Source organism: Oncorhynchus mykiss, chromosome 9 (genome assembly GCF_057628025.1).
Source record: "Oncorhynchus mykiss isolate SJ-2025 chromosome 9, ASM5762802v1, whole genome shotgun sequence".
Classification (NCBI taxonomy): Eukaryota; Metazoa; Chordata; class Actinopteri; order Salmoniformes; family Salmonidae; genus Oncorhynchus; species Oncorhynchus mykiss.
The window spans coordinates 80,508,902-80,532,994 of NC_143030.1; the positions used below are offsets into that span (position 1 = coordinate 80,508,902).

The window sequence follows — 24,093 nt, forward strand, 5'->3', positions numbered from 1 at the left end:
CCACCTCTATGCTAGTGTCCTTCATCTAACCACCTCTATGGTAGTGTCCTGTATCTAACCACCTCTATGGTAGTGTCCTTCATCTAACCACCTCTTTGCTAGTGTCCTGTATCTAACCACCTCTGTGCTAGTGTCCTATATCTAACAACCTCTATGCTAGTGTCCTGTATCTAACCACCTCTATGCTAGAGTCCATCTAACCACCTCTATGCTAGTGTCCTGTATCTAACCACCTCTATGCTAGTGTCCTGTGTCTAACCACCTCTATGCTAGTGTCCTGTATCTAACCACCTCTATGGTAGTGTCCTGTATCTAACCACCCCTATGCTAGTGTCCTTCATCTAACCACATCTATGGTAGTGTCCTGTATCTAACAACCTCTATGCTAGTGTCCTGTATCTAACCACCTCTGTGCTAGTGTCCTATATTTAACCACCTCTATGCTAGTGTCCTATATCTAACCACCTCTATGCTAGTGTCCTATATCTAACCACCTCTATGGTATTGTCCTATATTTAACCACCTCTATGCTAGTGTCCTATATCTAACCACCTCTATGCTAGTGTCCTGTATCTAACCACCTCTATGCTAGGGTCCTGTATCTAACCACCTCTATGCTAGTGTCCTGTATCTAACCACCTCTATGCTAGTGTCCTGTATCTAACCACCTCTATGCTAGTGTCCTGTATCTAACCACCTCTATGCTAGTGTCCATCTAACCACCTCTATGGTATTGTCCTGTATCTAACAACCTCTATGCTAGTGTCCTGTATCTAACCACCTCTATGCTAGTGTCCATCTAACCACCTCTATGCTAGTGTCCTGTATCTAACCACCTCTATGCTAGTGTCCTGTGTCTAACCACCTCTATGCTAGTGTCCTGTATCTAACCACCTCTATGGTAGTGTCCTGTATCTAACCACCTCTATGCTAGTGTCCTTCATCTAACCACATCTATGGTAGTGTCCTGTATCTAACAACCTCTATGCTAGTGTCCTGTAATTAACCACCTCTATGCTAGTGTCCTATATCTAACCACCTCTGTGCTAGTGTCCTGTATCTAACCACCTCTATGGTATTGTCCTATATTTAACCACCTCTATGCTAGTGTCCTATATCTAACCACCTCTATGCTAGTGTCCTTGTATCTAACCACCGCTATGGTAGTGTCCTATATCTGTGTAAGGGGTAGGGGGAAGTAGCGCCTAGCGAACTATAATGCCGCTGGTTGTTCCTATTTCGATATTTACAGAATGTCTGGATGGGGATCAGTGTGAGACCATGGTTACCCTGTTCTGATTAGATTTGAACCCCATGTGTAACGTTTTCTAGCCCCACCCATCCCTTGGCCTTGCCATAGCTTACTATTCACACTCAATATGAGTTGACTTACGAGTCTTACTGGGTTTGGGGCAGACATAATGTTTCTATGTGTTTATGCTGCGAACTACTAAAGGGCCATATCATTTCGGTATTCTCTAATGAGAAAAGGGAAATCTAACTAAAATATGTTTTAATTTAAATAAATATTTTTCTTCAGATATTTTGCTCATAAAGCATAACTCTTCTGTTCACAAAACATTACAATATTTTAAAGTTTAAGGAGTTGAAAACTAAGAGCTTTTCTTGGCACTGAATCAGGAAGATGTGATGTATTTCTCATTATTTTCCCATACGGTTAGAATAGAGTTAAACCCACCATGTCCTCTCTCACTGAACGATAAGAGGGAAAGAGGAAGGTTCACAAGGAGATGAAGAAGAAAGAGTGAGATTTAAAGGAGTAAAAAGAGACAGCATACAGACACTAGAGGGCAGTATACAGGAAGTAGATATATATGAGCTACAGAAAGAATCTAAAGGGTTCATTTTCCGTTTTGTTTCTTCCGTCGTCTCGTCATCAGTTGACCCCGGCCCGGCGCCGTAGGTGAGTTCTCTTCACACACTGCCCAGGTCAGAGATCAGACTGCCTACGCTACACTTCAACGGTCAGAGTCTGAGGGGGTCAACCGATCAGGACTGCCTTGTGTCATTCGGAGTTAGGCAAGGTTGTAAGGGTGACATGCTGGTAAGGACAGGGAAGGGAGGTACAGTAAAATCTGGCATGTAAAGATTCAGTCCAGAGATAGTCCAGACGAGAGCTAGTCCAGACCAGAGATAGTCCAGACCAGATCAGTCCCCAAGTCCCCGACTACAGTTCAGTGTAGCTGAGCTCCTGCCTTGTCTCCAGCCAGGTTTGTGCGTTTTAAAAGTTTATATATTTTTCAAACCCCGACCAACGAGTTGTGTCCAGTTGTTGCCCTCAGCGTTTTCTCCGTAAGGTTGTTTGGAGGTCAAGGGTAAAAAACGGGAAGGAGGTTCAAGTGATCGGCTGGTTACCTAGAGGACGGGCTACTGCACTCAGAGGCGGGGCAACAGAACTGATGGGCGATGTCATCATCTTCGTCCTCTCTGGGAGAGGGACGGTCCATGGTAGCATGGGTAGAGAGAGACAGACAGACAGGGGTTGAGACAGAAGCAAAGGGATGGGGAACACAGAAAAGCAGAGTGAGAGAAGGAAGGAAAGAAGGGAATATAGATAAAACCCTAGTGTTATAACTCCTCCTCCTCTAGTTATAACTCCTCATCTCGTGTTATAACTCGTCCTCATCTAGTGTTATAACTCCTCCTTCTCTAGTTATAACTCCTACTCCTCTAGTTATAACTCCTCCTCCTCTAGTGTTATAACTCTTCCTCCTCTAGTGTTATAACTCCTCCTCCTCTAGTTATAACTCCTCCTCCTCTAGTGTGATAACTCCTCCTCTAGTGTTATAACTCCTCCTCTAGTGTTATAACTCCTCCTCCTCTAGTGTTATAACTCTTCCTCCTCTAGTGTTATAACTCCTCCTCCTCTAGTGTTATAACTCCTCCTCCTCTAGTGTTATAACTCCTCCTCCTCTAGTGTTATAACTCCACCTCCTCTAGTGTTATAACTCCTCTAGTGTTACAACTCCTTCTCTAGTGTTATAACTCCTCCTCCTCAAATGTTGTAACTCATCTAGTGTTATAACTCCTCCTCCTCTAGTGTTATAACTCCTCCTCCTCTAGTTTTATAACTCCTCCTCTAGTGTTATAACTCCTCCTCCTCTAGTGTTATAACTCCTCCTCCTCTAGTGTTATAACTCCTCCTCCTCTAGTGTTATAACTCCTCCTCCTCTAGTGTTATAACAGTAGCTGACCACTAGATCAGAGAAGTGGGACTCCTCTACCTCTAGTGTTATAACAGTAGTTGACCACTAGATGTCAGGCTTGCAGCATGGAGAACAGTCTGCTACTAAAGCTACAACCCTGACATCTACTGCAAACATGATCTGTTAGGTTAAATAAAAACAAAATGGGATTAAATACCATGTCTCCTTGCCTGAAGATATAGTGATTATATACCATGTCTCCTTGCCTGAAGATATAGTGATTATATACCATGTCTCCCAGCATTACAATATAGCTAATCATTTATGCAATCCTGTGATGGAATGTCATAGGTTTCCAAGCATTTTAATATGACTTTAAAATATATCCCAAGGGGGTTGAGATGCATACAAAAACAACAGGGGGGGGAGAGGGAGGGAAGGAGAGGATGGGCGATATGGAGAGGACAGGGGTAGAAGAGTGGAGTGGTTGAGGGGAGGGGTTGTCGGACGGTGTTTGGGTGCAATGAGTAGGCCTACATGTGTGAAGGAGATGGGGGAGGCCTTACACTGGGTTGCGTTCCAGCAGATAATCAGATCTCACAACGCCATGAAGGAATTGTTGAACATATTAATATGATACAACTCATTTTCCAAGACAGTGTTTCCCAAAATCTCTCCTCTCCCGGTGTAAGAGAGATGGGTGGTGAAGTCAGTCAGGCGTTGGCTACTGAAGCTATGATTCCAGATTCTAGTTTCCGATAAGAGTGTTATTAACTTCGTAACGAGGTAAATAATGTGATTATGGTGATCACCCATCAGGCGGTCAGTTATTACATCTAGAAACTGGGGCTGATTACACACTGCTGAGTCAGGTTGTTAAAGGTATTCTCTGAAACGTTGTGTACGTTTTTAGCCAGTAGTTTCTGAATTAGCTCTCACCAGGCAATATTGGTCCCCCGGAAATTTGCATACTACGTCCCAGACTGTATGTGGAGATGTGTGGCCCCACATCATTGCTCTCTCTCTCTCTCTCTCTCTCTCTCTCTCTGCTGTAGGTGCATCGTGTGTAGCTTGCTAGCCGTCACTCATACGGTGAGGGGCTGAATCTCATTGGTTGAGAACTCAAATCGCTAGTGGAAAATGGTTCAGCACAGCTTCCAGAAAAATAGTTGCTTTCGAAACTGGGGATTTTTTGAGGCTAATTGAGGTAAGACAGTAATACTGCTCTTAGATTATGTTTGTATAAACTGCACATTGACACATTCAGCCCGACGCGGCGAGGTTTAAAAAAAAAAAACAATAATAATAAAATACTTAGCAGTCGCCAAAGTTACGTTGCATGTCTTTAATAACTACTAGGTGTCAGTGTGCTGACAAGAGACTGTCTATGAGAGGACTGGAGGACCCTATGTGCTATCAGTGCTAATGCTCCAGACTGGTTAAGGCAACACGTCACTTCAATAAGGGTTCGTAATAAACCATTTAGAAGGCATTTACTTACTATTTATTAACATTTGTAAACTTAAAAATTAAGCGTTGAAATTGAAAGTATGAAACTGATTTGTAAAGTCCTTTTTTTGTGTAAAAGCTGTTTGAAATAAATTGCCTGGAATTTCAGCCTGTTCAGATGTGCTGGCCTATGTCATGACGTCACAATGTGATCTGATTATTATAGACCAATGACTGTTCATCTCGATAAAAAAGGGGTTGGGCTCTAGACCAGCCTATTAGCCAATCCAGGTTGTGTGTATAAATATCGTCAAATCGTCAAACGCCCGCACAACCAGACTGAGCATTTCAAGAGTCAAATGAGGGTCAGGTAAATATTACGTAAAAACACAGTGAAATGATTTAAATCACAGTAAAAACACTGATTTATAAGACATTTAGTGATGATTCAAACATTTAACTACCAAGACTGCACGGGAGCTTTAAACATCTTGTTTTGTGTGCTTGCAGGAAATGTCTACCAAATGGCATGCCCATCGTTTTGTGACAAATTACGCTGGTCACTCAAAATATTTACGAAGTATTGGTAATGTATAAATAGCACTCACTTTAGATTAGGGACTGCAAAAATACTGTACTAATGATTATAAATGTGAGAGTAATTATTCATAAATGCTTTCTAAATGGTTAATTACGGACCCTTAAAATAAATTGTTACCCTGGTTGGGACATGGAAAATTAAGGGTTTAGATCTGTCTCTCGGAGTCATCAAGGTGATGGACAGAGGGAGAGGTAGGGTGGTGTGGGCTCTGGGAGTCATCAGGGTGATGGAGAGAGGGAGAGGTAGGGTGGTGTGGGCTCTGGGAGTCATCAGGGTGATGGAGAGAGGGAGAGGTAGGGTGGTGTGGGCTCTCGGAGTCATTAGGGTGATGGAGAGAGGGAGAGGTAGGGTGGTGTGGGCTCTGGGAGTCATCAAGGTGATGGACAGAGGGAGAGGTAGGGTGGTGTGGGCTCTGGGAATCATCAGGGTAATGGAGAGAGGGAGAGGTTGGGTGGGGTCGGCTCTGGGAGTCATCAAGGTGATGGACAGAGGGAGAGGTAGGGTGGTGTGGGCTCTGGGAGTCATCAAGGTGATGGACAGAGGGAGAGGTAGGGTGGTGTGGGCTCTGGGAGTCATCAGGGTAATGGAGAGAGGGAGAGGTAGGGTGGTGTGGGCTCTGGGAGTCATCAAGGTGATGGACAGAGGGAGAGGTTGGGTGGTGTGGGCTCTGGGAGTCATCAGGGTGATGGACAGAGGGAGAGGTAGGGTGGTGTGGGCTCTGGGTGTCATCAAGGTGATGGACAGAGGGAGAGGTTGGGTGGTGTGGGCTCTGGGAGTCATCAAGGTGATGGACAGAGGGAGAGGTAGGGTGGTGTGGGCTCTGGGAATCATCAGGGTGATGGAGAGAGGGAGAGGTTGGGTGGTGTGGGCTCTGGGAATCATCAAGGTGATGGACAGAGGGAGAGGTTGGGTGGTGTCGGCTCTGGGAGTCATCAAGGTGATGGACAGAGGGAGAGGTAGGGTGGTGTGGGCTCTGGGTGTCATCAAGGTGGAGAGAGGGAGAGGTAGGGTGGTGTGGGCTCTGGGTGTCATCAAGGTGGACAGAGGGAGAGGTTGGGTGGTGTGGGCTCTGGGAGTCATCAAGGTGGAGAGAGGGAGAGGTTGGGTGGTGTGGGCTCTGGGAGTCATCAAGGTGGAGAGAGGGAGAGGTAGGGTGGTGTGGGCTCTGGGTGTCATCAAGGTGGAGAGAGGGAGAGGTAGGGTGGTGTGGGCTCTGGGTGTCATCAAGGTGGACAGAGGGAGAGGTTGGGTGGTGTGGGCTCTGGGAGTCATCAAGGTGGAGAGAGGGAGAGGTTGGGTGGTGTGGGCTCTGGGTGTCATCAAGGTGGACAGAGGGAGAGGTTGGGTGGTGTGGGCTCTGGGAGTCATCAAGGTGGAGAGAGGGAGAGGTAGGGTGGTGTGGGCTCTGGGAGTCATCAAGGTGGAGAGAGGGAGAGGTTGGGTGGTGTGGGCTCTGGGAGTCATCAAGGTGGAGAGAGGGAGAGGTAGGGTGGTGTGGGCTCTGGGAGTCATCAAGGTGATGGACAGAGGGAGAGGTTGGGTGGTGTGGGCTCTGGGAGCCATCAAGGTGATGGACAGAGGGAGAGGTTGGGTGGTGTGGGCTCTGGGAGTCATCAGGGTGATGGAGAGAGGGAGAGGTAGGGTGGTGTGGGCTCTGGGAGTCATCAAGGTGATGGACAGAGGGAGAGGTAGGGTGGTGTGGGCTCTGGGAGCCATCAAGGTGATGGACAGAGGGAGAGGTTGGGTGGTGTGGGCTCTGGGAGTCATCGGGGTGATGGAGAGAGGGAGAGGTAGGGTGGTGTGGGCTCTCAGAGTCATCAAGGTGATGGAGAGAGGGAGAGGAAGGGTGGTGTGGGCTCTGGGAGTCATCAGGGTGATGGACAGAGGGAGAGGTAGGGTGGTGTGGGCTCTGGGTGTCATCAGGGTGATGGACAGAGGGAGAGGTAGGGTGGTGTGGGCTCTGGGAATCATCAGGGTGATGGAGAGAGGGAGAGGTTGGGTGGTGTCGACTCTGGGAGTCAACAGGGTGATGGACAGAGAGAGAGGGTGGGTGGGTGGTGTGGGACGGGACAGGAGGAGGATGGGGGAGTGGAAGACTGTGATTCTAGTGAGGGACTGATACTAAGGAGTTGCACCGTTTCTTCTGAAATCCTGGTTGGAGGAGTTCCGTGATTCAGAAGGGAATCTTCCAACTGGGAATCCTCCAAACAAGGATATCTGAAAACGCGGAAACTTTGGGGCATGTTTCCCGAATTGTGTAACCTTAGAGGGAGGATGGGGATTGGAGGAGAATAGTGGACGATTGTGGGCCTACTTTATAGTGGGTATACTCAGGCCCTTACCTTGCCTGGTCGGAGTGCCTGGATGGGGGGAGGGCGCAAGGCGGCTTGGGCAGGAGCAGCCGGGCAGGGCAACAGTACTGGTGGAGGGTGGAGCTGGACTGACTGTTAGCTGTCAGACTGCTGTGGAGGGAGGAGGTAGAACTAGGAACAGGAGTAGTAGTAGTGACGGTGGTGGTGGTGGTGCTGGTGGTAGGAGGATTGGAACGAGAAGAAGAAGCGCAACAGGTGGAATAAGGTGTTGACCTGACAGAGAGAGAGAGAGAGAGAGACACAGGGGGAGGGACAGGGAGAGACAGAGAGAGAGAGACAGGGGGAGGGAGAGGGAGAAATGGAGAGAGAGAGAGACAGGGGAGGGAGAGGGAGAGGGAGAGAGAGAGAGAGAGGGAGAAAGAGAGAGTGAGAGGAGGGAGAGGGAGAAAGGGAGAGAGAGAGAGACAGGGGAGGGGGAGGGAGAGACAGAGACAGAGAGACAGAGAGAGAGAGAGCGAGAGGAGAGAGAGAGAGGAAGAGAGAGCGAGAGGAGAGAGAGTGAGAGAGGAGAGACAGAGAGAGAGAGAGAGAGCGAGAGGAGAGAGAGAGAGGAAGGAAGGAAGGAGATAGAGAGAAAAAATCAAGTCAAGATAGAAGGAGAAAAGAACAACATCCAGAAAGGCACACAGTAACCAGCCAGCCATAGACTAGTAGACAGTATTGTTGACTAGCAGTGTAGACTAGACTAGTAGACAGTATTGTAGACTAGCAGTGTAGACTAGACTAGTAGACAGTATTGTTGACTAGCAGTGTAGACTAGACTAGTAGACAGTATTGTTGACTAGCAGTGTAGACTAGACTAGTAGACAGTATTGTAGACTAGCAGTGTAGACTAGACTAGTAGACAGTATTGTAGACTAGCAGTGTAGACTAGACTAGTAGACAATATTGTAGACTAGAAGTGTAGACTAGACTAGTAGACAGTATTGTAGACTAGCAGTGTAGACTAGACTAGTAGACAGTATTGTTGACTAGCAGTGTAGACTAGACTAGTAGACAGTATTGTAGACTAGCAGTGTAGACTAGACTAGTAGACAGTATTGTAGACTAGCAGTGTAGACTAGACTAGTAGACAATATTGTAGACTAGAAGTGTAGACTAGACTAGTAGACAGTATTGTAGACTAGACTGGCAGACAGTATTGTAGACTAGAAGTGTAGACTAGTAGTGTAGACTAGACTAGTAGACAGTATTGTAGACTAGACTGGCAGACAGTACTATAGACTAGACTAGTAGACAGTATTGTATACTAGACTGGACTAGTAGTGTTAGAAACAGTAACCAGCCAGCCATAGACTAGACTAGTAGACAGTATTATAGACTAGACTAGTAGTGTAGACTAGACTAGTAGACTAGACTAGTAGTGTAGACTAGACTAGTAGACTAGAATAGTAGTGTTAGAAACAGTAACCAGTCAGCCATAGACTAGACTAGTAGACTAGACTAGTATACAGTAGTGTAGACTAGTAGTGTAGACTAGTAGTGTAGACTAGTATACAGTAGTGTAGACTAGTATTGTAGACTAGTTGTGTTAGAAACAGTAACCAGCCAGCCATAGACTAGACTAGCAGTGTATACAGTATTGTATACTAGTTGTATAGACTAATATTGTAGTAGTGTAGACTAGTATTGTAGACTAGTTGTGTTAGAAACAGTAACCAGCCAGCCATAGACTAGACTAGCAGTGTATACAGTATTGTAGACTAGTTGTATAGACTAATATTGTACTAGTGTAGACTAGTATTGTACACTAGTATTGTAGTAGTTCACAGTAAAAACAGAGAGTTTATACTGATATAAATTGAATCAAATGTTATTTGACACCGAAAACAACTGCTGTAGACTTTAACATTACATGATCGAGAAATAAAATACACAAGAATGGAGCAATATACAGGAAGTACCAGACCAATGTGCAGCTATATACAGGAAGTACCAGACCAATGTGGAGCTACATACAGGAAGTACCAGACCAATGTGGAGCTATATACAGGAAGTACCAGACCAATGTGGAGCAATATACAGGAAGTACCAGACCAATGTGCAGCTATATACAGGAAGTACCAGACCAATGTGGAGATATATACAGGAAGTACCAGACCAATGTGGAGATATATACAGGAAGTACCAGACCAATGTGGAGCAATATACAGGAAGTACCAGACCAATGTGCAGCTATATACAGGAAGTACCAGACCAATGTGGAGCTATATACAGGAAGTACCAGACCAATGTGGAGCAATATACAGGAAGTACCAGACCAATGTGCAGCTATATACAGGAAGTACCAGACCAATGTGCAGCTATATACAGGAAGTACCAGACCAATGTGGAGCTATATACAGGAAGTACCAGACCAATGTGGAGCAATATACAGGAAGTACCAGACCAATGTGGAGCTATATACAGGAAGTACCAGACCAATGTGCAGCTATATACAGGAAGTACCAGACCAATGTGGAGCTATATACAGGAAGTACCAGACCAATGTGGAGCAATATACAGGAAGTACCAGACCAATGTGGAGATATATACAGGAAGTACCAGACCAATGTGCAGCTATATACAGGAAGTACCAGACCAATGTGGAGCAATATACAGGAAGTACCAGACCAATGTGGAGCAATATACAGGAAGTACCAGACCAATGTGGAGCAATATACAGGAAGTACCAGACCAATGTGGAGCAATATACAGGAAGTACCAGACCAATGTGCAGCTATATACAGGAAGTACCAGACCAATGTGGCGATATATACAGGAAGTACCAGACCAATGTGGAGATATATACAGGAAGTACCAGACCAATGTGGAGCAATATACAGGAAGTACCAGACCAATGTGCAGCTATATACAGGAAGTACCAGACCAATGTGGAGCTATATACAGGAAGTACCAGACCAATGTGGAGATATATACAGGAAGTACCAGACCAATGTGGAGCTATATACAGGAAGAAAACACTCTAAAGTTTCCAAAACTGTCAAAATATTGTCTGTGTGTATAACAGAACTGATATTGCAGGCGAAAACCTGAGGAAAATCCAACTAGGAAGTGCCTCTTATTTTGAAAGCTCCATGTTCCATTGCATGCCTTCCCTCCATTTAAAGGGATATCAACAAGCTTCCACATGGTCTGAACAGTCATAGTAGACATAGTTTCAGGCTTTTATTCTGAAAAATTAGCGAGAAAGATCACATCGCGTCATTGGCTGGCTGGGTGCCAGCAGCGTTTTGCCTGAGCCAACAGAGTGGAGCAGACATTTTCTCTCTCACTCCTATTGAAAAAGCTAAGGGCCAGTTGAAATGTTATCGATTATTTATTGTAAAAACAACCTGAGGATTGATTATAAAAAACGTTTGACATGTTTCTACGAACTTTACGGATACTATTTGGAATTTTTTTCTGCCCCGTCGTGACCGCTTGAGCCTGTGGATTTCTGAACATAACGCGCCAACCAAATGGAGGTATTTTGGATATAAAAATAATCTTTATGGAACAAAATAAACATTTATTGTGTAACTGGGAGTCTTGTGAGTGCAAACATCTGAAGATCATCAAAGGTAAGCGATTCATTTTATTGCTTTTCTGACTTTCGTGACCAATCTACTTTGCGGCTAGCTGTTTGTAATGTTTTGTTTGCTGAGAGACTAATGTCCTTACATAAACGCTTGTTATGCTTTCGCCAAAACGCTTTTTTGAAATCTGATACGCCAGGTGGATTAACAACAAGCTAAGCTGTGTTTTGCTATATTGCACTTGTGATTTGATGAAAATGTAATATTTGTAGTAATTTAATTTGAATTTGACCTTAGTTCCTTTTTTATGTCTCTATTTTAGTTTGGTCAGGGCGTGAGTTGGGGTGGGCATTCTATGTGTTTGTTCTATGTTTTTGTATTTCTGTGTTTGGCCTGGTATGGTTCCCAATCAGAGGCAGCTGTTTATCGTTGTCTCTGATTGAGAACCATACTTAGGCAGCCTGTTTTTCCCAGTATGATTTGTGGGTAGTTGTTTTCTGTCTCTGTCTGTGTCTGCACCAGACAGAACTGTTTCGTTTTCGTTCGTTCTCTTGTTATTTTGTTTTGTGTTCAGTTTCAATAAATATTAACATGGACACGTACCACGCTGCATATTGGTCCGATCCTTCCTACTCCTCCTCAGAAGAGGAGGAAAACCGTTACATCAAGAATTAAGCACCTTCCCCAAACTCGGCCATCTCATGTTGTGTGGTAGGGGAGATCTGCATGACCAGACTCTGTCTCTTCCAACAGTGAGACAAACTGCCTGTGGTTTAAAAGATTTTGCTCTTATGAAGTTTACCACTAGTGATTTTTTCCACAACATGGCTCATTTTCAGAATACATTTACAGAACAGCTCCTGATGAATAATGCAATGCAGGAAAATAATTTTCTGATCTGGGTTCAGCTCAGCTACTTGATCTTGTATCCTTTTCAAAAGGCCAATGCTTTTTCCTGTCAAGTTTGGGCACCCCCATCAGTGGTCACACTGGATAACTTTTCAAAACTCAGTCCCAGCTTTGCCACACACTTATTAACCTCCTCCAATAAATCCTTCCCTGTGCTCTTCATTGACGGCACAGAAGGAAGCTCTCTGTCATTTCGTAAAGAATATCACGTGCATCACTGCACCAGGGCCAAGGAGAAATAGGTGAAATCCTTCCCAGTCTTTCAACTGTTGCTCCATATTCTCTGTGATGTCCTCAACATGCTGTGTCACTGTTCATCTTGTCAGGGAAACATTTTCAAACAGTTATTTCTTGTCCCGGTATTGCTGCAGAATCAATTAAACATTATTTTGCGAATTCGCCTTCAGCGAATGGCTTGCTATGTTTAGCAATTTTGTGGGACAGTACATAGCTGGCTCTCGCAATTCCGTCGTTTGCCGAATGCAGTTTTGTGAAAAGTCCTTGCTGATTTTGCAACTGAGAAAGCAACTCTTTCAATGCATATATATTCCTGTATTTCATCGTCTGGAAGCGCCGGGACAAGTTGTAGTCTTTCAAGACAGCGATGCTCTCTTTGTACACTAAGCACACAGCTTTCCCTGATACCTCAATGAAGAAACATTTCGATGTCCACTCTTTCTGGAACACCCTACATTCATTGTCTTCTTACCTTCCCTTTGAACACTTTGAAAAACATTTTTTTTTGTGCAATTTGTAACTAACGACTATTTGCAACTGTGACGTGTGTTTCAGCCTGTCAGCCGCTGTCTTTCCTCGTGCAGTTGTTATTTATACATGCCTTCAAAATAAATGTCCCACAAGCGGTGGGAGTTAAATCTTTACACAAAGGCGAGTATTCATTGGGCTTTTAATTTGAATAACAAATACGCTTTTCAAAACTTTCCTATCAAATTCTTTATGGGCCGGCCTTTGCCCAGGCCTGGTCTAGTGAGTGTGCATAGGGTCAGTGCAAGATAGATTCAGTGCAGATAGTTTGAATACCATTCATTTTCTTAGGGGTAGAAGCTGTCTCGGAGCCTATTGGTCTGAGAGCTGATGCTCCGGTACCGTTTGCTGGATGGTATTAGGGTGAACAGTCTATGGCTTGGGTGGCTGGAGTCTTTAGCAATTATTTAGGACTTCCTCTAAAACCACCTGATATAGAGTACCTGAATAGCAGTGTTGGAGTCGTGTGTGATCACGCAGCCATGGGTGAACAAGGAGTACAGAAGGGGACTAAGCACACACCCCTGAGGGGTCCCTGTGTTGAGAGTCAGCATGGCGGAGGTGTTGCTGCCTACCCTCACCACCTAGGGGTTGGCCCGTCAAGAAGTCCAGTATCCATTTGCAGAGGGAGGGGTTCAGTCCAAGGGTCTCTAGCTTGGTGATGGGCTTGGAGAGGACTATGGTGTTGAACTCTGAGCTATAGATTATGTACAGCATTCTCACATAGTTATTTCCCCTCTTGTCCAGGTGGGAGAGGGCAGTGTGGGGTGCAATTGAGATTGCCTCATCTGTGGATCTGTTGGGGCGGTATGTGAATCGGAGTGGGTCCAGGGTGTCTGGGATGATGGTGTTGATGTGAGCCATGACCAGCCTTTCAAAGCACTTCATAATTACAGATGTGAGTGCTACAGGGCAATAATTGTTCAGGCAGGTTACCTTGGAGCTCTGGGGAACAGGGACCATGGTGGTCAGCTTGAAACATGTTGGGATTACAGACCGGGACAAGACCCTTGCCAGCTGGTCGTGCTTTGAGAACGTGCCGTGGTAATCTGCCTTGTGATTGTTAACCTGTTTAAATGTTTTGCTCGCATCGGCCACAGAGAGTGAGACAGTAATCCAGAAAAACAGGGGTTTTCATGCAAGGCACAGCTACGATGGGGGTGAACTCTGTCCATAATAAAGTGTTGCTCTGCATTCTTAACAGCACTCTCAACAAGGCAGGTCCTACTGTCCCTAGTTTCTACCTTCTTAACAACACTCTCAACAAGGCAGGTCCTACTGGCCCTAGTTTCTACCTTCTTAACAACACTCTCAACAAGGCAGGTCCTACTGTCCCTAGATTATACCTTCTTAACAACACTCTCAACAAGGCAGGTCCTACTGGCCCTAGTTTCTACCTTCTTAACAGCACTCTCAACAAGGCAGGTCCTACTGTCCCTAGTTTTGTCGCACCTAATATATATGCATGTCAACCTCTCCTGGCTCAAAGTGGAGGAGAGATTGACTTCATCACTACTTGTATTTGTGAGAGGTATTGACATGTTGGATGCATCGAGCTGTCTGTTTAAACTACTAGCACACAGCTCAGACACCCATACATACCCCACAAGACATGCCACCAGAGGTCTGTTTAAACTACTAACACACAGCTCAGACACCCATACATACCCCACAAGACATGCCACCAGAGGTCTGTTTAAACTACTAACACACAGCTCAGACACCCATGCATACCCCACAAGACATGCCACCAGAGGTCTGTTTAAACTACTAACACACAGCTCAGACACCCATCCATACCCCACAAGACATGCCACCAGAGGTCTGTTTAAACTACTAACACACAGCTCAGACACCCATGCATACCCCACAAGACATGCCACCAGAGGTCTGTTTAAACTACTAACACACAGCTCAGATATCCATCCATACCCCACAAGACATGCTACCAGAGGTCTGTTTAAACTACTAACACACAGCTCAGACACCCATGCATACCCCACAAGACATGCCACCAGAGGTCTGTTTAAACTACTAACAAACAGCTCAGACACCCATGCATACCCCACAAGACATGCCACCAGAGGTCTGTTTAAACTACTAACACACAGCTCAGACACCCATCCATACCCCACAAGACATGCCACCAGAGGTCTCTTCACAGTCCCCAAGTCCAGAACAGACTATGGGAGGCGCACAGTACTACATAGAGCCATGACTACATGGAACTCTATTCCACAGTACTACATAGAGCCATGACTACATGGAACTCTATTCCATCATTAAGGAACTCATGCAAGCAGTAAAAATACATCTTATGGAAAACTAATATGCTATGAACGTCATAAATATTTATTTCGTTCTTAAAACATTAAGTGAATGTGAATGTCCTGTGCAAACTAACTTAAACATTGTATGAATGTCAAAACAACTGAGCGTATTTGGTGTCTTGGGAACCTGTCTCTTCTCATGTACCTACAACCTAATGACATGTTTTGGGAACATGTCTCTTCTCATGTACCTTCACCCTAATGACATGTTTTGGGAACCTGTCTCTTCTCATGTACCTACACCCTAATGACATGTTTTGGGAACCTGTCTCTTCTCATGTACCCTAATTACATGTTTTGGGAACCTGTCTCTCGTCATGTACCCTAATTACATGTTTTGGGAACCTGTCTCTTGTCATGTACCCTAATTACATGTTTTGGGAACCTGTCTCTTGTCATGTACCCTAATTACATGTTTTGGGAACCTGTCTCTTGTCATGTACCCTAATTACATGTTTTGGGAAGCTTTAAAGAAATTCTGTCAACATTTTTGCAACATCAAAGGAATGTTTTGTGCACCCTGATATTATTATCTGAATGTCATCACAATTGGACAGATTTTGTGTTTTGGGAACATATCACTTGTCATGTCTGTCATGACGTTGCCCTCTTTGGGTACAGCAAGCCCCATCCCCCTCTCCCTGTCTCCTACACCCAGGCTGCTGTGGTCAGAGAGAGGTCGTAAATTCCTGGAGGAGATTATCTCCTCATGGCCAGACAGTATAGAGAGAGAGAGTGAATTTTCATAGAGAACAAAGGAATTTCTTCAACCTCACAGAACCTGAGGTCCGAACAACATTTATGTTCTGGAGAAAGTATAAAAGATCGGTGAAGAATCCAGCTACGAACTGGTCCGTTTGGTACAATTTTGTGAAACTCATGTGAGACAATACGGCCACATTACCATAACACTGTTTATATAATAGCCTCAGATATGAGGCTTTACATCTAATTGTTGTATAAGATGAATGAGTGAGGATGATACTGTGAAATTGTGTAATGTGATTTTGGACTGTTCAATGAATTCCCTTTGGAGTTTAACTAAATCAGAGAACCGCCATGAGCACAGTTATGGTCGGGCATCCTGGGACAGGCCTTTTTCTGAAATTCCGAATATAACCCCCACCGTGAGAATTTCTCAACAGACCGTGTTGCTCTCAATTACGAGAGGACAAAGGTTGCAGAACAGCTTACCTCAATAACGAGAGGGCCAAGGTTTGAGACCAGACTGCTGAATCTTTTAACCATCCCACGTGGTTATACTCTTAGACTATCGATAAAGACAGAATAAGAACAAGTCTTTGATATTAATTACTAGTCTGCAGCTAGGAATTCGGTATCATTGAACACGAAGAACAACAACCGCTGAAACATCTATCTATAATGACATGAACGAATGTCACTCTGAACTATCCATTCTAACCACGACAGAGTGGGCGGACAAACTCTCCAACAGAAACAAACTTTTCTGTCCCCGACGACACACTGAGCATAAATATATATATTGATTGCAATTGTTCCAGAATGAGTGAGAGTTCATGTGCAAAGGATTAGCATTTCAATTGTTATAATTATCAACTGTGTGTTGTCTTATCTCAGTCGACCCCCACTTCCCTTTTGTTCCCCAAGCCACGATGCCGGTTTATCCCACTAGGGGAACTCCGTTATCATTTCCTTGTAACTAATTACTGTTTGTTTATGCCTTTCTGTGAATTGCTTAGTTAGTACATAAATGATTTTAAGACAATTGATGTATGGATGACTCATAGTGAAGACTGGGTTCGTGCAGATAACTAACAATCTACGACGTTTGGAATGAGACTAACATGAGGTAAAGAAGAATTCATTAATCAGAAGACTATTGATCAGATATGAAAATGTCTGAAAAGTTATATTAGGAAAATTATAACTTTGTAATCTGAATATTTTCCTTGGTGCCCCGACTTCCTAGTTAATTACAGTTACATGATTAATCAGTTTAATCGCGTAATAGTAATTACAGAGAATCTTTGATAAAAACTAAAAGTCTTCATTTAATGATAGTAAAGACGCGACATGTCCCAACAATATTCTCACCAGAGTGTTTCCACAACCTAATGAAACATTCTGGTAACCAGATTAAATATGTTCAATATGATCTTGCAACATTAGGCAAATGTTTTATACAAACATTCTATAATCATCACCACGACTGAACAGTTTTTGTGCTATGAGAACATTTGGCACAACCTAACGAATGTTCTGGGAACTTTCACAGAAACAATTTTGGTTTGCTGGGATGTTTTCTCCATCGTCCTCTCTTGTAGTGTTCAGTGCTGGGATGTTTTCTCCATCGTCCTCTCTTGTAGTGTTCAGTGCTGGTATGTTTTCTCCATCGTCCTCTCTTGTAGTGTTCAGTGCTGGGATGTATCCTCCATCGTCCTCTCTTGTAGTGCTGGGATGTATCCTCCATCGTCCTCTCTTGTAGTGTTCAGTGCTGGGATGTATCCTCCATCGTCCTCTCGTAGTGTTCAGTGCTGGGATGTATCCTCCATCGTCCTCTCTTGTAGTGTTCAGTGCTGGGATGTTTTCTCCATCGTCCTCTCTTGTAGTGTTCAGTGCTGGGATGTTTTCTCCATCGTCCTCTCTTGTAGTGTTCAGTGCTGGGATGTATCCTCCATCGTCCTCTCTTGTAGTGCTGGGATGTATCCTCCATCGTCCTCTCTTGTAGTGTTCAGTGCTGGGATGTATCCTCCATCGTCCTCTCTTGTAGTGTTCAGTGCTGGGATGTATCCTCCATCGTCCTCTCTTGTAGTGTTCAGTGCTGGGATGTTTTCTCCATCGTCCTCTCTTGTAGTGTTCAGTGCTGGGATGTATCCTCCATCGTCCTCTCTTGTAGTGTTCAGTGCTGGGATGTTTTCTCCATCGTCCTCTCTTGTAGTGTTCAGTGCTGGGATGTTTCCTCCATCGTCCTCTCTTGTAGTGTTCAGTGCTGGGATGTTTTCTCCATCGTCCTCTCTTGTAGTGTTCAGTGCTGGGATGTTTTCTCCATCGTCCTCTCTTGTAGTGTTCAGTGCTGTATCCTCCATCGTCCTCTCTTGTAGTGTTCAGTGCTGGGATGTATTCTCCATCGTCCTCTCTTGTAGTGTTCAGTGCTGTATCCTCCATCGTCCTCTCTTGTAGTGTTCAGTGCTGGGATGTATCCTCCATCGTCCTCTCTTGTAGTGTTCAGTGCTGGGATGTTTTCTCCATCGTCCTCTCTTGTAGTGTTCAGTGCTGGGATGTTTTCTCCATCGTCCTCTCTTGTAGTGTTCAGTGCTGGGATGTTTTCTCCATCGTCCTCTCTTGTAGTGTTCAGTGCTGGGATGTTTTCTCCATCGTCCTCTCTTGTAGTGTTCAGTGCTGTATCCTCCATCGTCCTCTCTTGTAGTGTTCAGTGCTGGGATGTATCCTCCATCGTCCTCTCTTGTAGTGTTCAGTGCTGTATCCTCCATCGTCCTCTCTTGTAGTGTTCAGTGCTGGGATGTAATTTTCCATCGTCTTCTCTTGTAGTGTTCAGTGCTGGGATGTTTTCTCCATCGTCCTCTCTTGTAGTGTTCAGTGCTGGGATGTTTTCTCCATCGTCCTCTCTTGTAGTGTTCAGTGCTGGGATGTTTTCTCCATCGTCCTCTCTTGTAGTGTTCAGTGCTGGGATGTATCCTCCATCGTCCTCTCTTGTAGTGTTCAGTGCTGGGATGTATCCTCCATCGTCCTCTCTTGTAGTGTTCAGTGCTGGGATGTATCCTCCATCGTCCTCTCTTGTAGTGTTCAGTGCTGTAACCTCCATCGTCCTCTCTTGTAGTGTTCAGTGCTGGGATGTAATTTTCCATCGTCCTCTCTTGTAGTGTTCAGTGCTGGGATGTTTTCTCCATCTTCCTCTCTTGTAGTGTTCAGTGCTGGGATGTTTTCTCCATCGTCCTCTCTTGTAGTGTTCAGTGCTGGGATGTTTCCTCCATCGTCCTCTCTTGTAGTGTTCAGTGCTGGGATGTTTTCTCCATCGTCCTCTCTTGTAGTGTTTAGTGATGGGATGTATCCTCCATCGTCCTCTCTTGTAGTGTTCAGTGCTGGGATGTTTTCTCCATTGTCCACTCTTGTAGTGTTCAGTGCTGGGATGTTTTCTCCATCGTCCTCTCTTGTAGTGTTCAGTGCTGGGATGTTTCCTCCATCGTCTTCTCTTGTAGTGTTCAGTGCTGGGATGTATCCTCCATCGTCCTCTCTTGTAGTGTTCAGTGCTGGGATGTTTTCTCCATCGTCTTCTCTTGTAGTGTTCAGTGCTGGGATGTATCCTCCATCGTCCTCTCTTGTAGTGTTCAGTGCTGGGATGTATCCTCCATCGTCCTCTCTTGTAGTGTTCAGTGCTGGGATGTTTTCTCCATCGTCCTCTCTTGTAGTGTTCAGTGCTGGGATGTTTTCTCCATCGTCCTCTCTTGTAGTGTTCAGTGCTGGGATGTATTCTCCCGAGTGGTGCGGCGCTCTAAGGCCCTGCATCTCAGTGCTTGAGGCGTCACCAGATTCCAGGCTAAATCACAACCGACCGTGATCGAGAGTCCCATAGGGTGGCGCACAATTGGCCCGGGTTTGGCCAGGGTAGGTTGTCATTGTAAAATAAGAATGTGTTCTTAACTGTCTTGCCTAGTTAAATAAAAGTTTTAAAAAACAATAGTGTTCTGCGGACAAACATGTCATTCTCTCCCTTGTTTTGTTTTAATTTCTTCTACTGAGTAGTAAGAGCAGTTCAAGCTCTTCCAATTCATAGGGAGACGTTTGCTTCTGCTTCTGAGGCAAGATCCATCCTTAAAAAGGAGTGCTAGAAAGCATATAACACCAGACTAGTCAGACATGTAGCTAGCTAGTGTAAAACACATATAACACCAGACTAGTCAGACATGTAGCTAGCTAGTGTAAAACACATAAAACACCAGACTAGTCAGACATGTAGCTAGCTAGTGTAAAAAACATAAAACACCAGGCTAGCCAGACATGTAGCTAGCTAGTGTAAAACACATATAACACCAGGCTAGTCAGACATGTAGCTAGCTAGTGTTAAAAACATAAAACACCAGGCTAGACAGACATGTAGCTAGCTAGTGTAAAACACATATAACACCAGGCTAGACAGACATGTAGCTAGCTAGTGTAAAACACATATAACACCAGGCTAGACAGACATGTAGCTAGCTAGTGTAAAACACATATAACACCAGGCTAGACAGACATGTAGCTAGCTAGTGTTAAAATATATAACACCGGAAACAGATGTTTTCGTCACAGGCTACAGTCAGACTGCCTGGGCTCATCTTGCTTGGTAAGCTACTCTGGTTCCTCCTAGTGGATATCCACAACACAAGGCTCACCTTGCTTAAGTAGGCTAATCTGGCTCTGGCTCCTCCTAGTGGATCTCCACAACACAAGGCTTCTCTTGCTTGGTAAACTAATCTGGCTCCCCCTAGTGGATATCCACTACACAAGGCCCTTTTTGCTTGGTAAGCTACTCTGGCTCCCCCTAGTGGATATCCACAACACAAGGCCACTCTGGCTTGGTAAGCTACTCTGGCTCCCCCTAGTGGATATCCACTACACAAGGCCCCTCTTGCTTGGTAAGCTACTCTGGCTCCCCCTAGTGGATATCCACAACACAAGGCCCCTCTGGCTTGGTAAACTGCTCTGGCTCCCCCTAGTGGATATCCACTACACAAGGCCCCTCTTGCTCGGTAAGCTACTCTGGCTCCCACTAGTGGATATCCACTACACAAGGCCCCTCTTGCTTGGTAAACTGCTCTGGCTCCTTCTGGGTGGAACGCAACGACGATCCTCCAAAAGATCTGACTCTGCCCATTAACACGCACGCTCGTCGATCGGTAGAGTGATATCAATAGAGACCTTAAGAGTTAGAGCCAAGGGGGAGGGGCCAGCTCTCTCTTTCTCTCTCTCTCTCTCTCTCTCTCCCTCTCTCTCTCCCTCCCTTCCTCCCTCCCTCTCTCTCCCTCTCTCATCCCTCTCCCTCTCTCTCTCTCCCCCTCCCTCTCTCTCCCTCTCTCATCCCTCTCCCTCCCTCTCTCTCCCCCTCTCTCTCTCCCCCTCTCTCTCTCTCTCTCTCTCGCCCTCCCTCCATCCCTCCCTCCCTTCCTTCCTCCCTCTCTCTCCCTCTCTCTCTCTCTCTCTCCCCCTCTCCCTCCCCCTCTCCCGCTCCCTCTCTCTCCCTCCCCCTCCCCTGGAGGAGTAATGACCAGTAGAAAAGAGAATACCAATGTCTCGGTGGGTACTGCAGTGGAGGCTATACTGGAGCTCGTCTCATTTACATACACTGCAGAGGAAGCTACACCTCTGTAGTAGGAGGAGGTGGTGACACATACGTCAGACTTTATATAAGACCACTGCTTCAAGTACTGCTTTAAACCTGCTTCCATTAGAAACATGTAGAATGTTAGTAGTAGACATAGTAGGGGCAGTATGTGTCCCTGTCGGTTTGCGTATTACTGATACGTCACTTTGATGATAACGTGTTGACTTAAGTACACAATAATAGTTTAATTATGGAACATTATGCTAAAGTGTCTACTGCTATAGAAATAGGTTATAGATATACATAACTGCTGTTATAGAAATAGGTTATAGATATTCATAACTGCTGTTATAGAAATAGGTTATAGATATACATCACTGCTGTTATAGAAATAGGTTATAGATATACATACCTGCTGTTATAGAAATAGGTTATAGATATACATCACTGCTGTTATAGAAATAGGTTATAGATATAACTGTTGCTATAGAAATAGGTTATAGATATAACTGTTGCTATAGAAATAGGTTATAGATATACATAACTGCTGTTATAGAAATAGGTTATAGATATACATACCTGCTGTTATAGAAATAGGTTATAGATATACATAACTGCTGTTATAGAAATAGGTTATAGATATACATAACTGCTGTTATAGAAATATGTTATAGATATACATACCTGCTGTTATAGAAATAGGTTATAGATATACATACCTGTTGTTATAGAAATAGGTTATAGATATACATAACTGCTGTTATAGAAATAGGTTATAGATATACATAACTGCTGTTATAGAAATAGGTTATAGATATACATAACTGCTGTTATAGAAATAGGTTATAGATATACATACCTGCTGTTATAGAAATAGGTTATAGATATACATACCTGCTGTTATAGAAATAGGTTATAGATATACATACCTGTTGTTATAGAAATAGGTTATAGATATACATAACTGCTGTTATAGAAATAGGTTATAGATATACATAACTGCTGTTATAGAAATAGGTTATAGATATACATAACTGCTGTTATAGAAATAGGTTATAGATATACATACCTGCTGCTATAGAAATAGGTTATAGATATACATAACTGCTGCTATAGAAATAGGTTATAGATATACATACCTGTTGTTATAGAAATAGGTTATAGATATACATAACTGCTGCTATAGAAATAGGTTATAGATATACATAACTGCTGTTATAGAAATAGGTTATAGATATAACTGTTGCTATAGAAATAGGTTATAGATATACATAACTGCTGTTATAGAAATAGGTTATAGATATAACTGTTGCTATAGAAATAGATTATAGATATACATACCTGCTGTTATAGAAATAGGTTATAGATATACATACCTGCTGTTATAGATATACATAACTGCTGTTATAGAAATAGGTTATAGATATACATAACTGCTGTTATAGAAATAGGTTATAGATATACATAACTGCTGTTATAGAAATAGGTTATAGATATAACTGTTGCTATAGAAATAGGTTATAGATATAACTGTTGCTATAGAAATAGGTTATAGATATACATCACTGTTGCTATAGAAATAGGTTATAGATATAACTGTTGCTATAGAAATAGGTTATAGATATAACTGTTGCTATAGAAATAGGTTATAGATATACATAACTGCTGTTATAGAAATAGGTTATAGATATACATACCTGCTGTTATAGAAATAGGTTATAGATATACATAACTGCTGCTATAGAAATAGGTTATAGATATACATAACTGCTGTTATAGAAATAGGTTATAGATATAACTGTTGCTATAGAAATAGGTTATAGATATACATCACTGTTGCTATAGAAATAGGTTATAGATATAACTGTTGCTATAGAAATAGGTTATAGATATACATACCTGCTGTTATAGATATACATAACTGCTGTTATAGAAATAGGTTATAGATATACATAACTGCTGTTATAGAAATAGGTTATAGATATACATACCTGTTGTTATAGAAATAGGTTATAGATATACATCACTGTTGCTATAGAAATAGGTTATAGATATACATACCTGTTGTTATAGAAATAGGTTATAGATATAACTGTTGCTATAGAAATAGGTTATAGATATAACTGTTGCTATAGAAATAGGTTATAGATATACATAACTGCTGTTATAGAAATAGGTTATAGATATACATACCTGCTGTTATAGAAATAGGTTATAGATATACATACCTGCTGTTATAGAAATAGGTTATAGATATACATACCTGTTGTTATAGAAATAGGTTATAGATATAACTGTTGCTATAGAAATAGGTTATAGATATAACTGTTGCTATAGAAATAGGTTATAGATATAACTGTTGCTATAGAAATAGGTTATAGATATAACTGTTGCTATAGAAATAGGTTATAGATATAACTGTTGTTATAGAAATAGGTTATAGATATACATAACTGCTGTTATAGAAATAGGTTATAGATATACATACCTGCTGTTTTAGAAATAGGTTATAGATATACATACCTGTTGTTATAGAAATAGGTTATAGATATACATAACTGTTGTTATAGAAATAGGTTATAGATATACATACCTGTTGTTATAGAAATAGGTTATAGATATACATACCTGCTGTTATAGAAATAGGTTATAGATATACATCACTGCTGTTATAGAAATAG

The 24,093-nt window shown here is 43.3% G+C and overlaps 1 protein-coding gene across 2 annotated transcripts in view; it reads right to left on the reverse strand.

The window, feature by feature from the left end:
* Window positions 1-1,529: 1,529 nt before the first annotated feature.
* Window positions 1,530-24,093, reverse strand: part of LOC110531287 (uncharacterized) — a 154,550-nt gene continuing 131,986 nt past the window's right edge. For both annotated transcript variants that reach the window (XM_090185539.1, XM_036989052.2), the window contains 2 exons: window positions 7,560-7,802; window positions 1,530-2,448 (listed from right to left, as the gene is read on the reverse strand). In XM_090185539.1, the coding sequence (XP_090041665.1) occupies window positions 2,373-2,448; window positions 7,560-7,802 (319 nt within the window). In that variant the 3' untranslated portion in view covers window positions 1,530-2,372. The remainder of the gene's footprint in view (window positions 2,449-7,559; window positions 7,803-24,093) is intronic.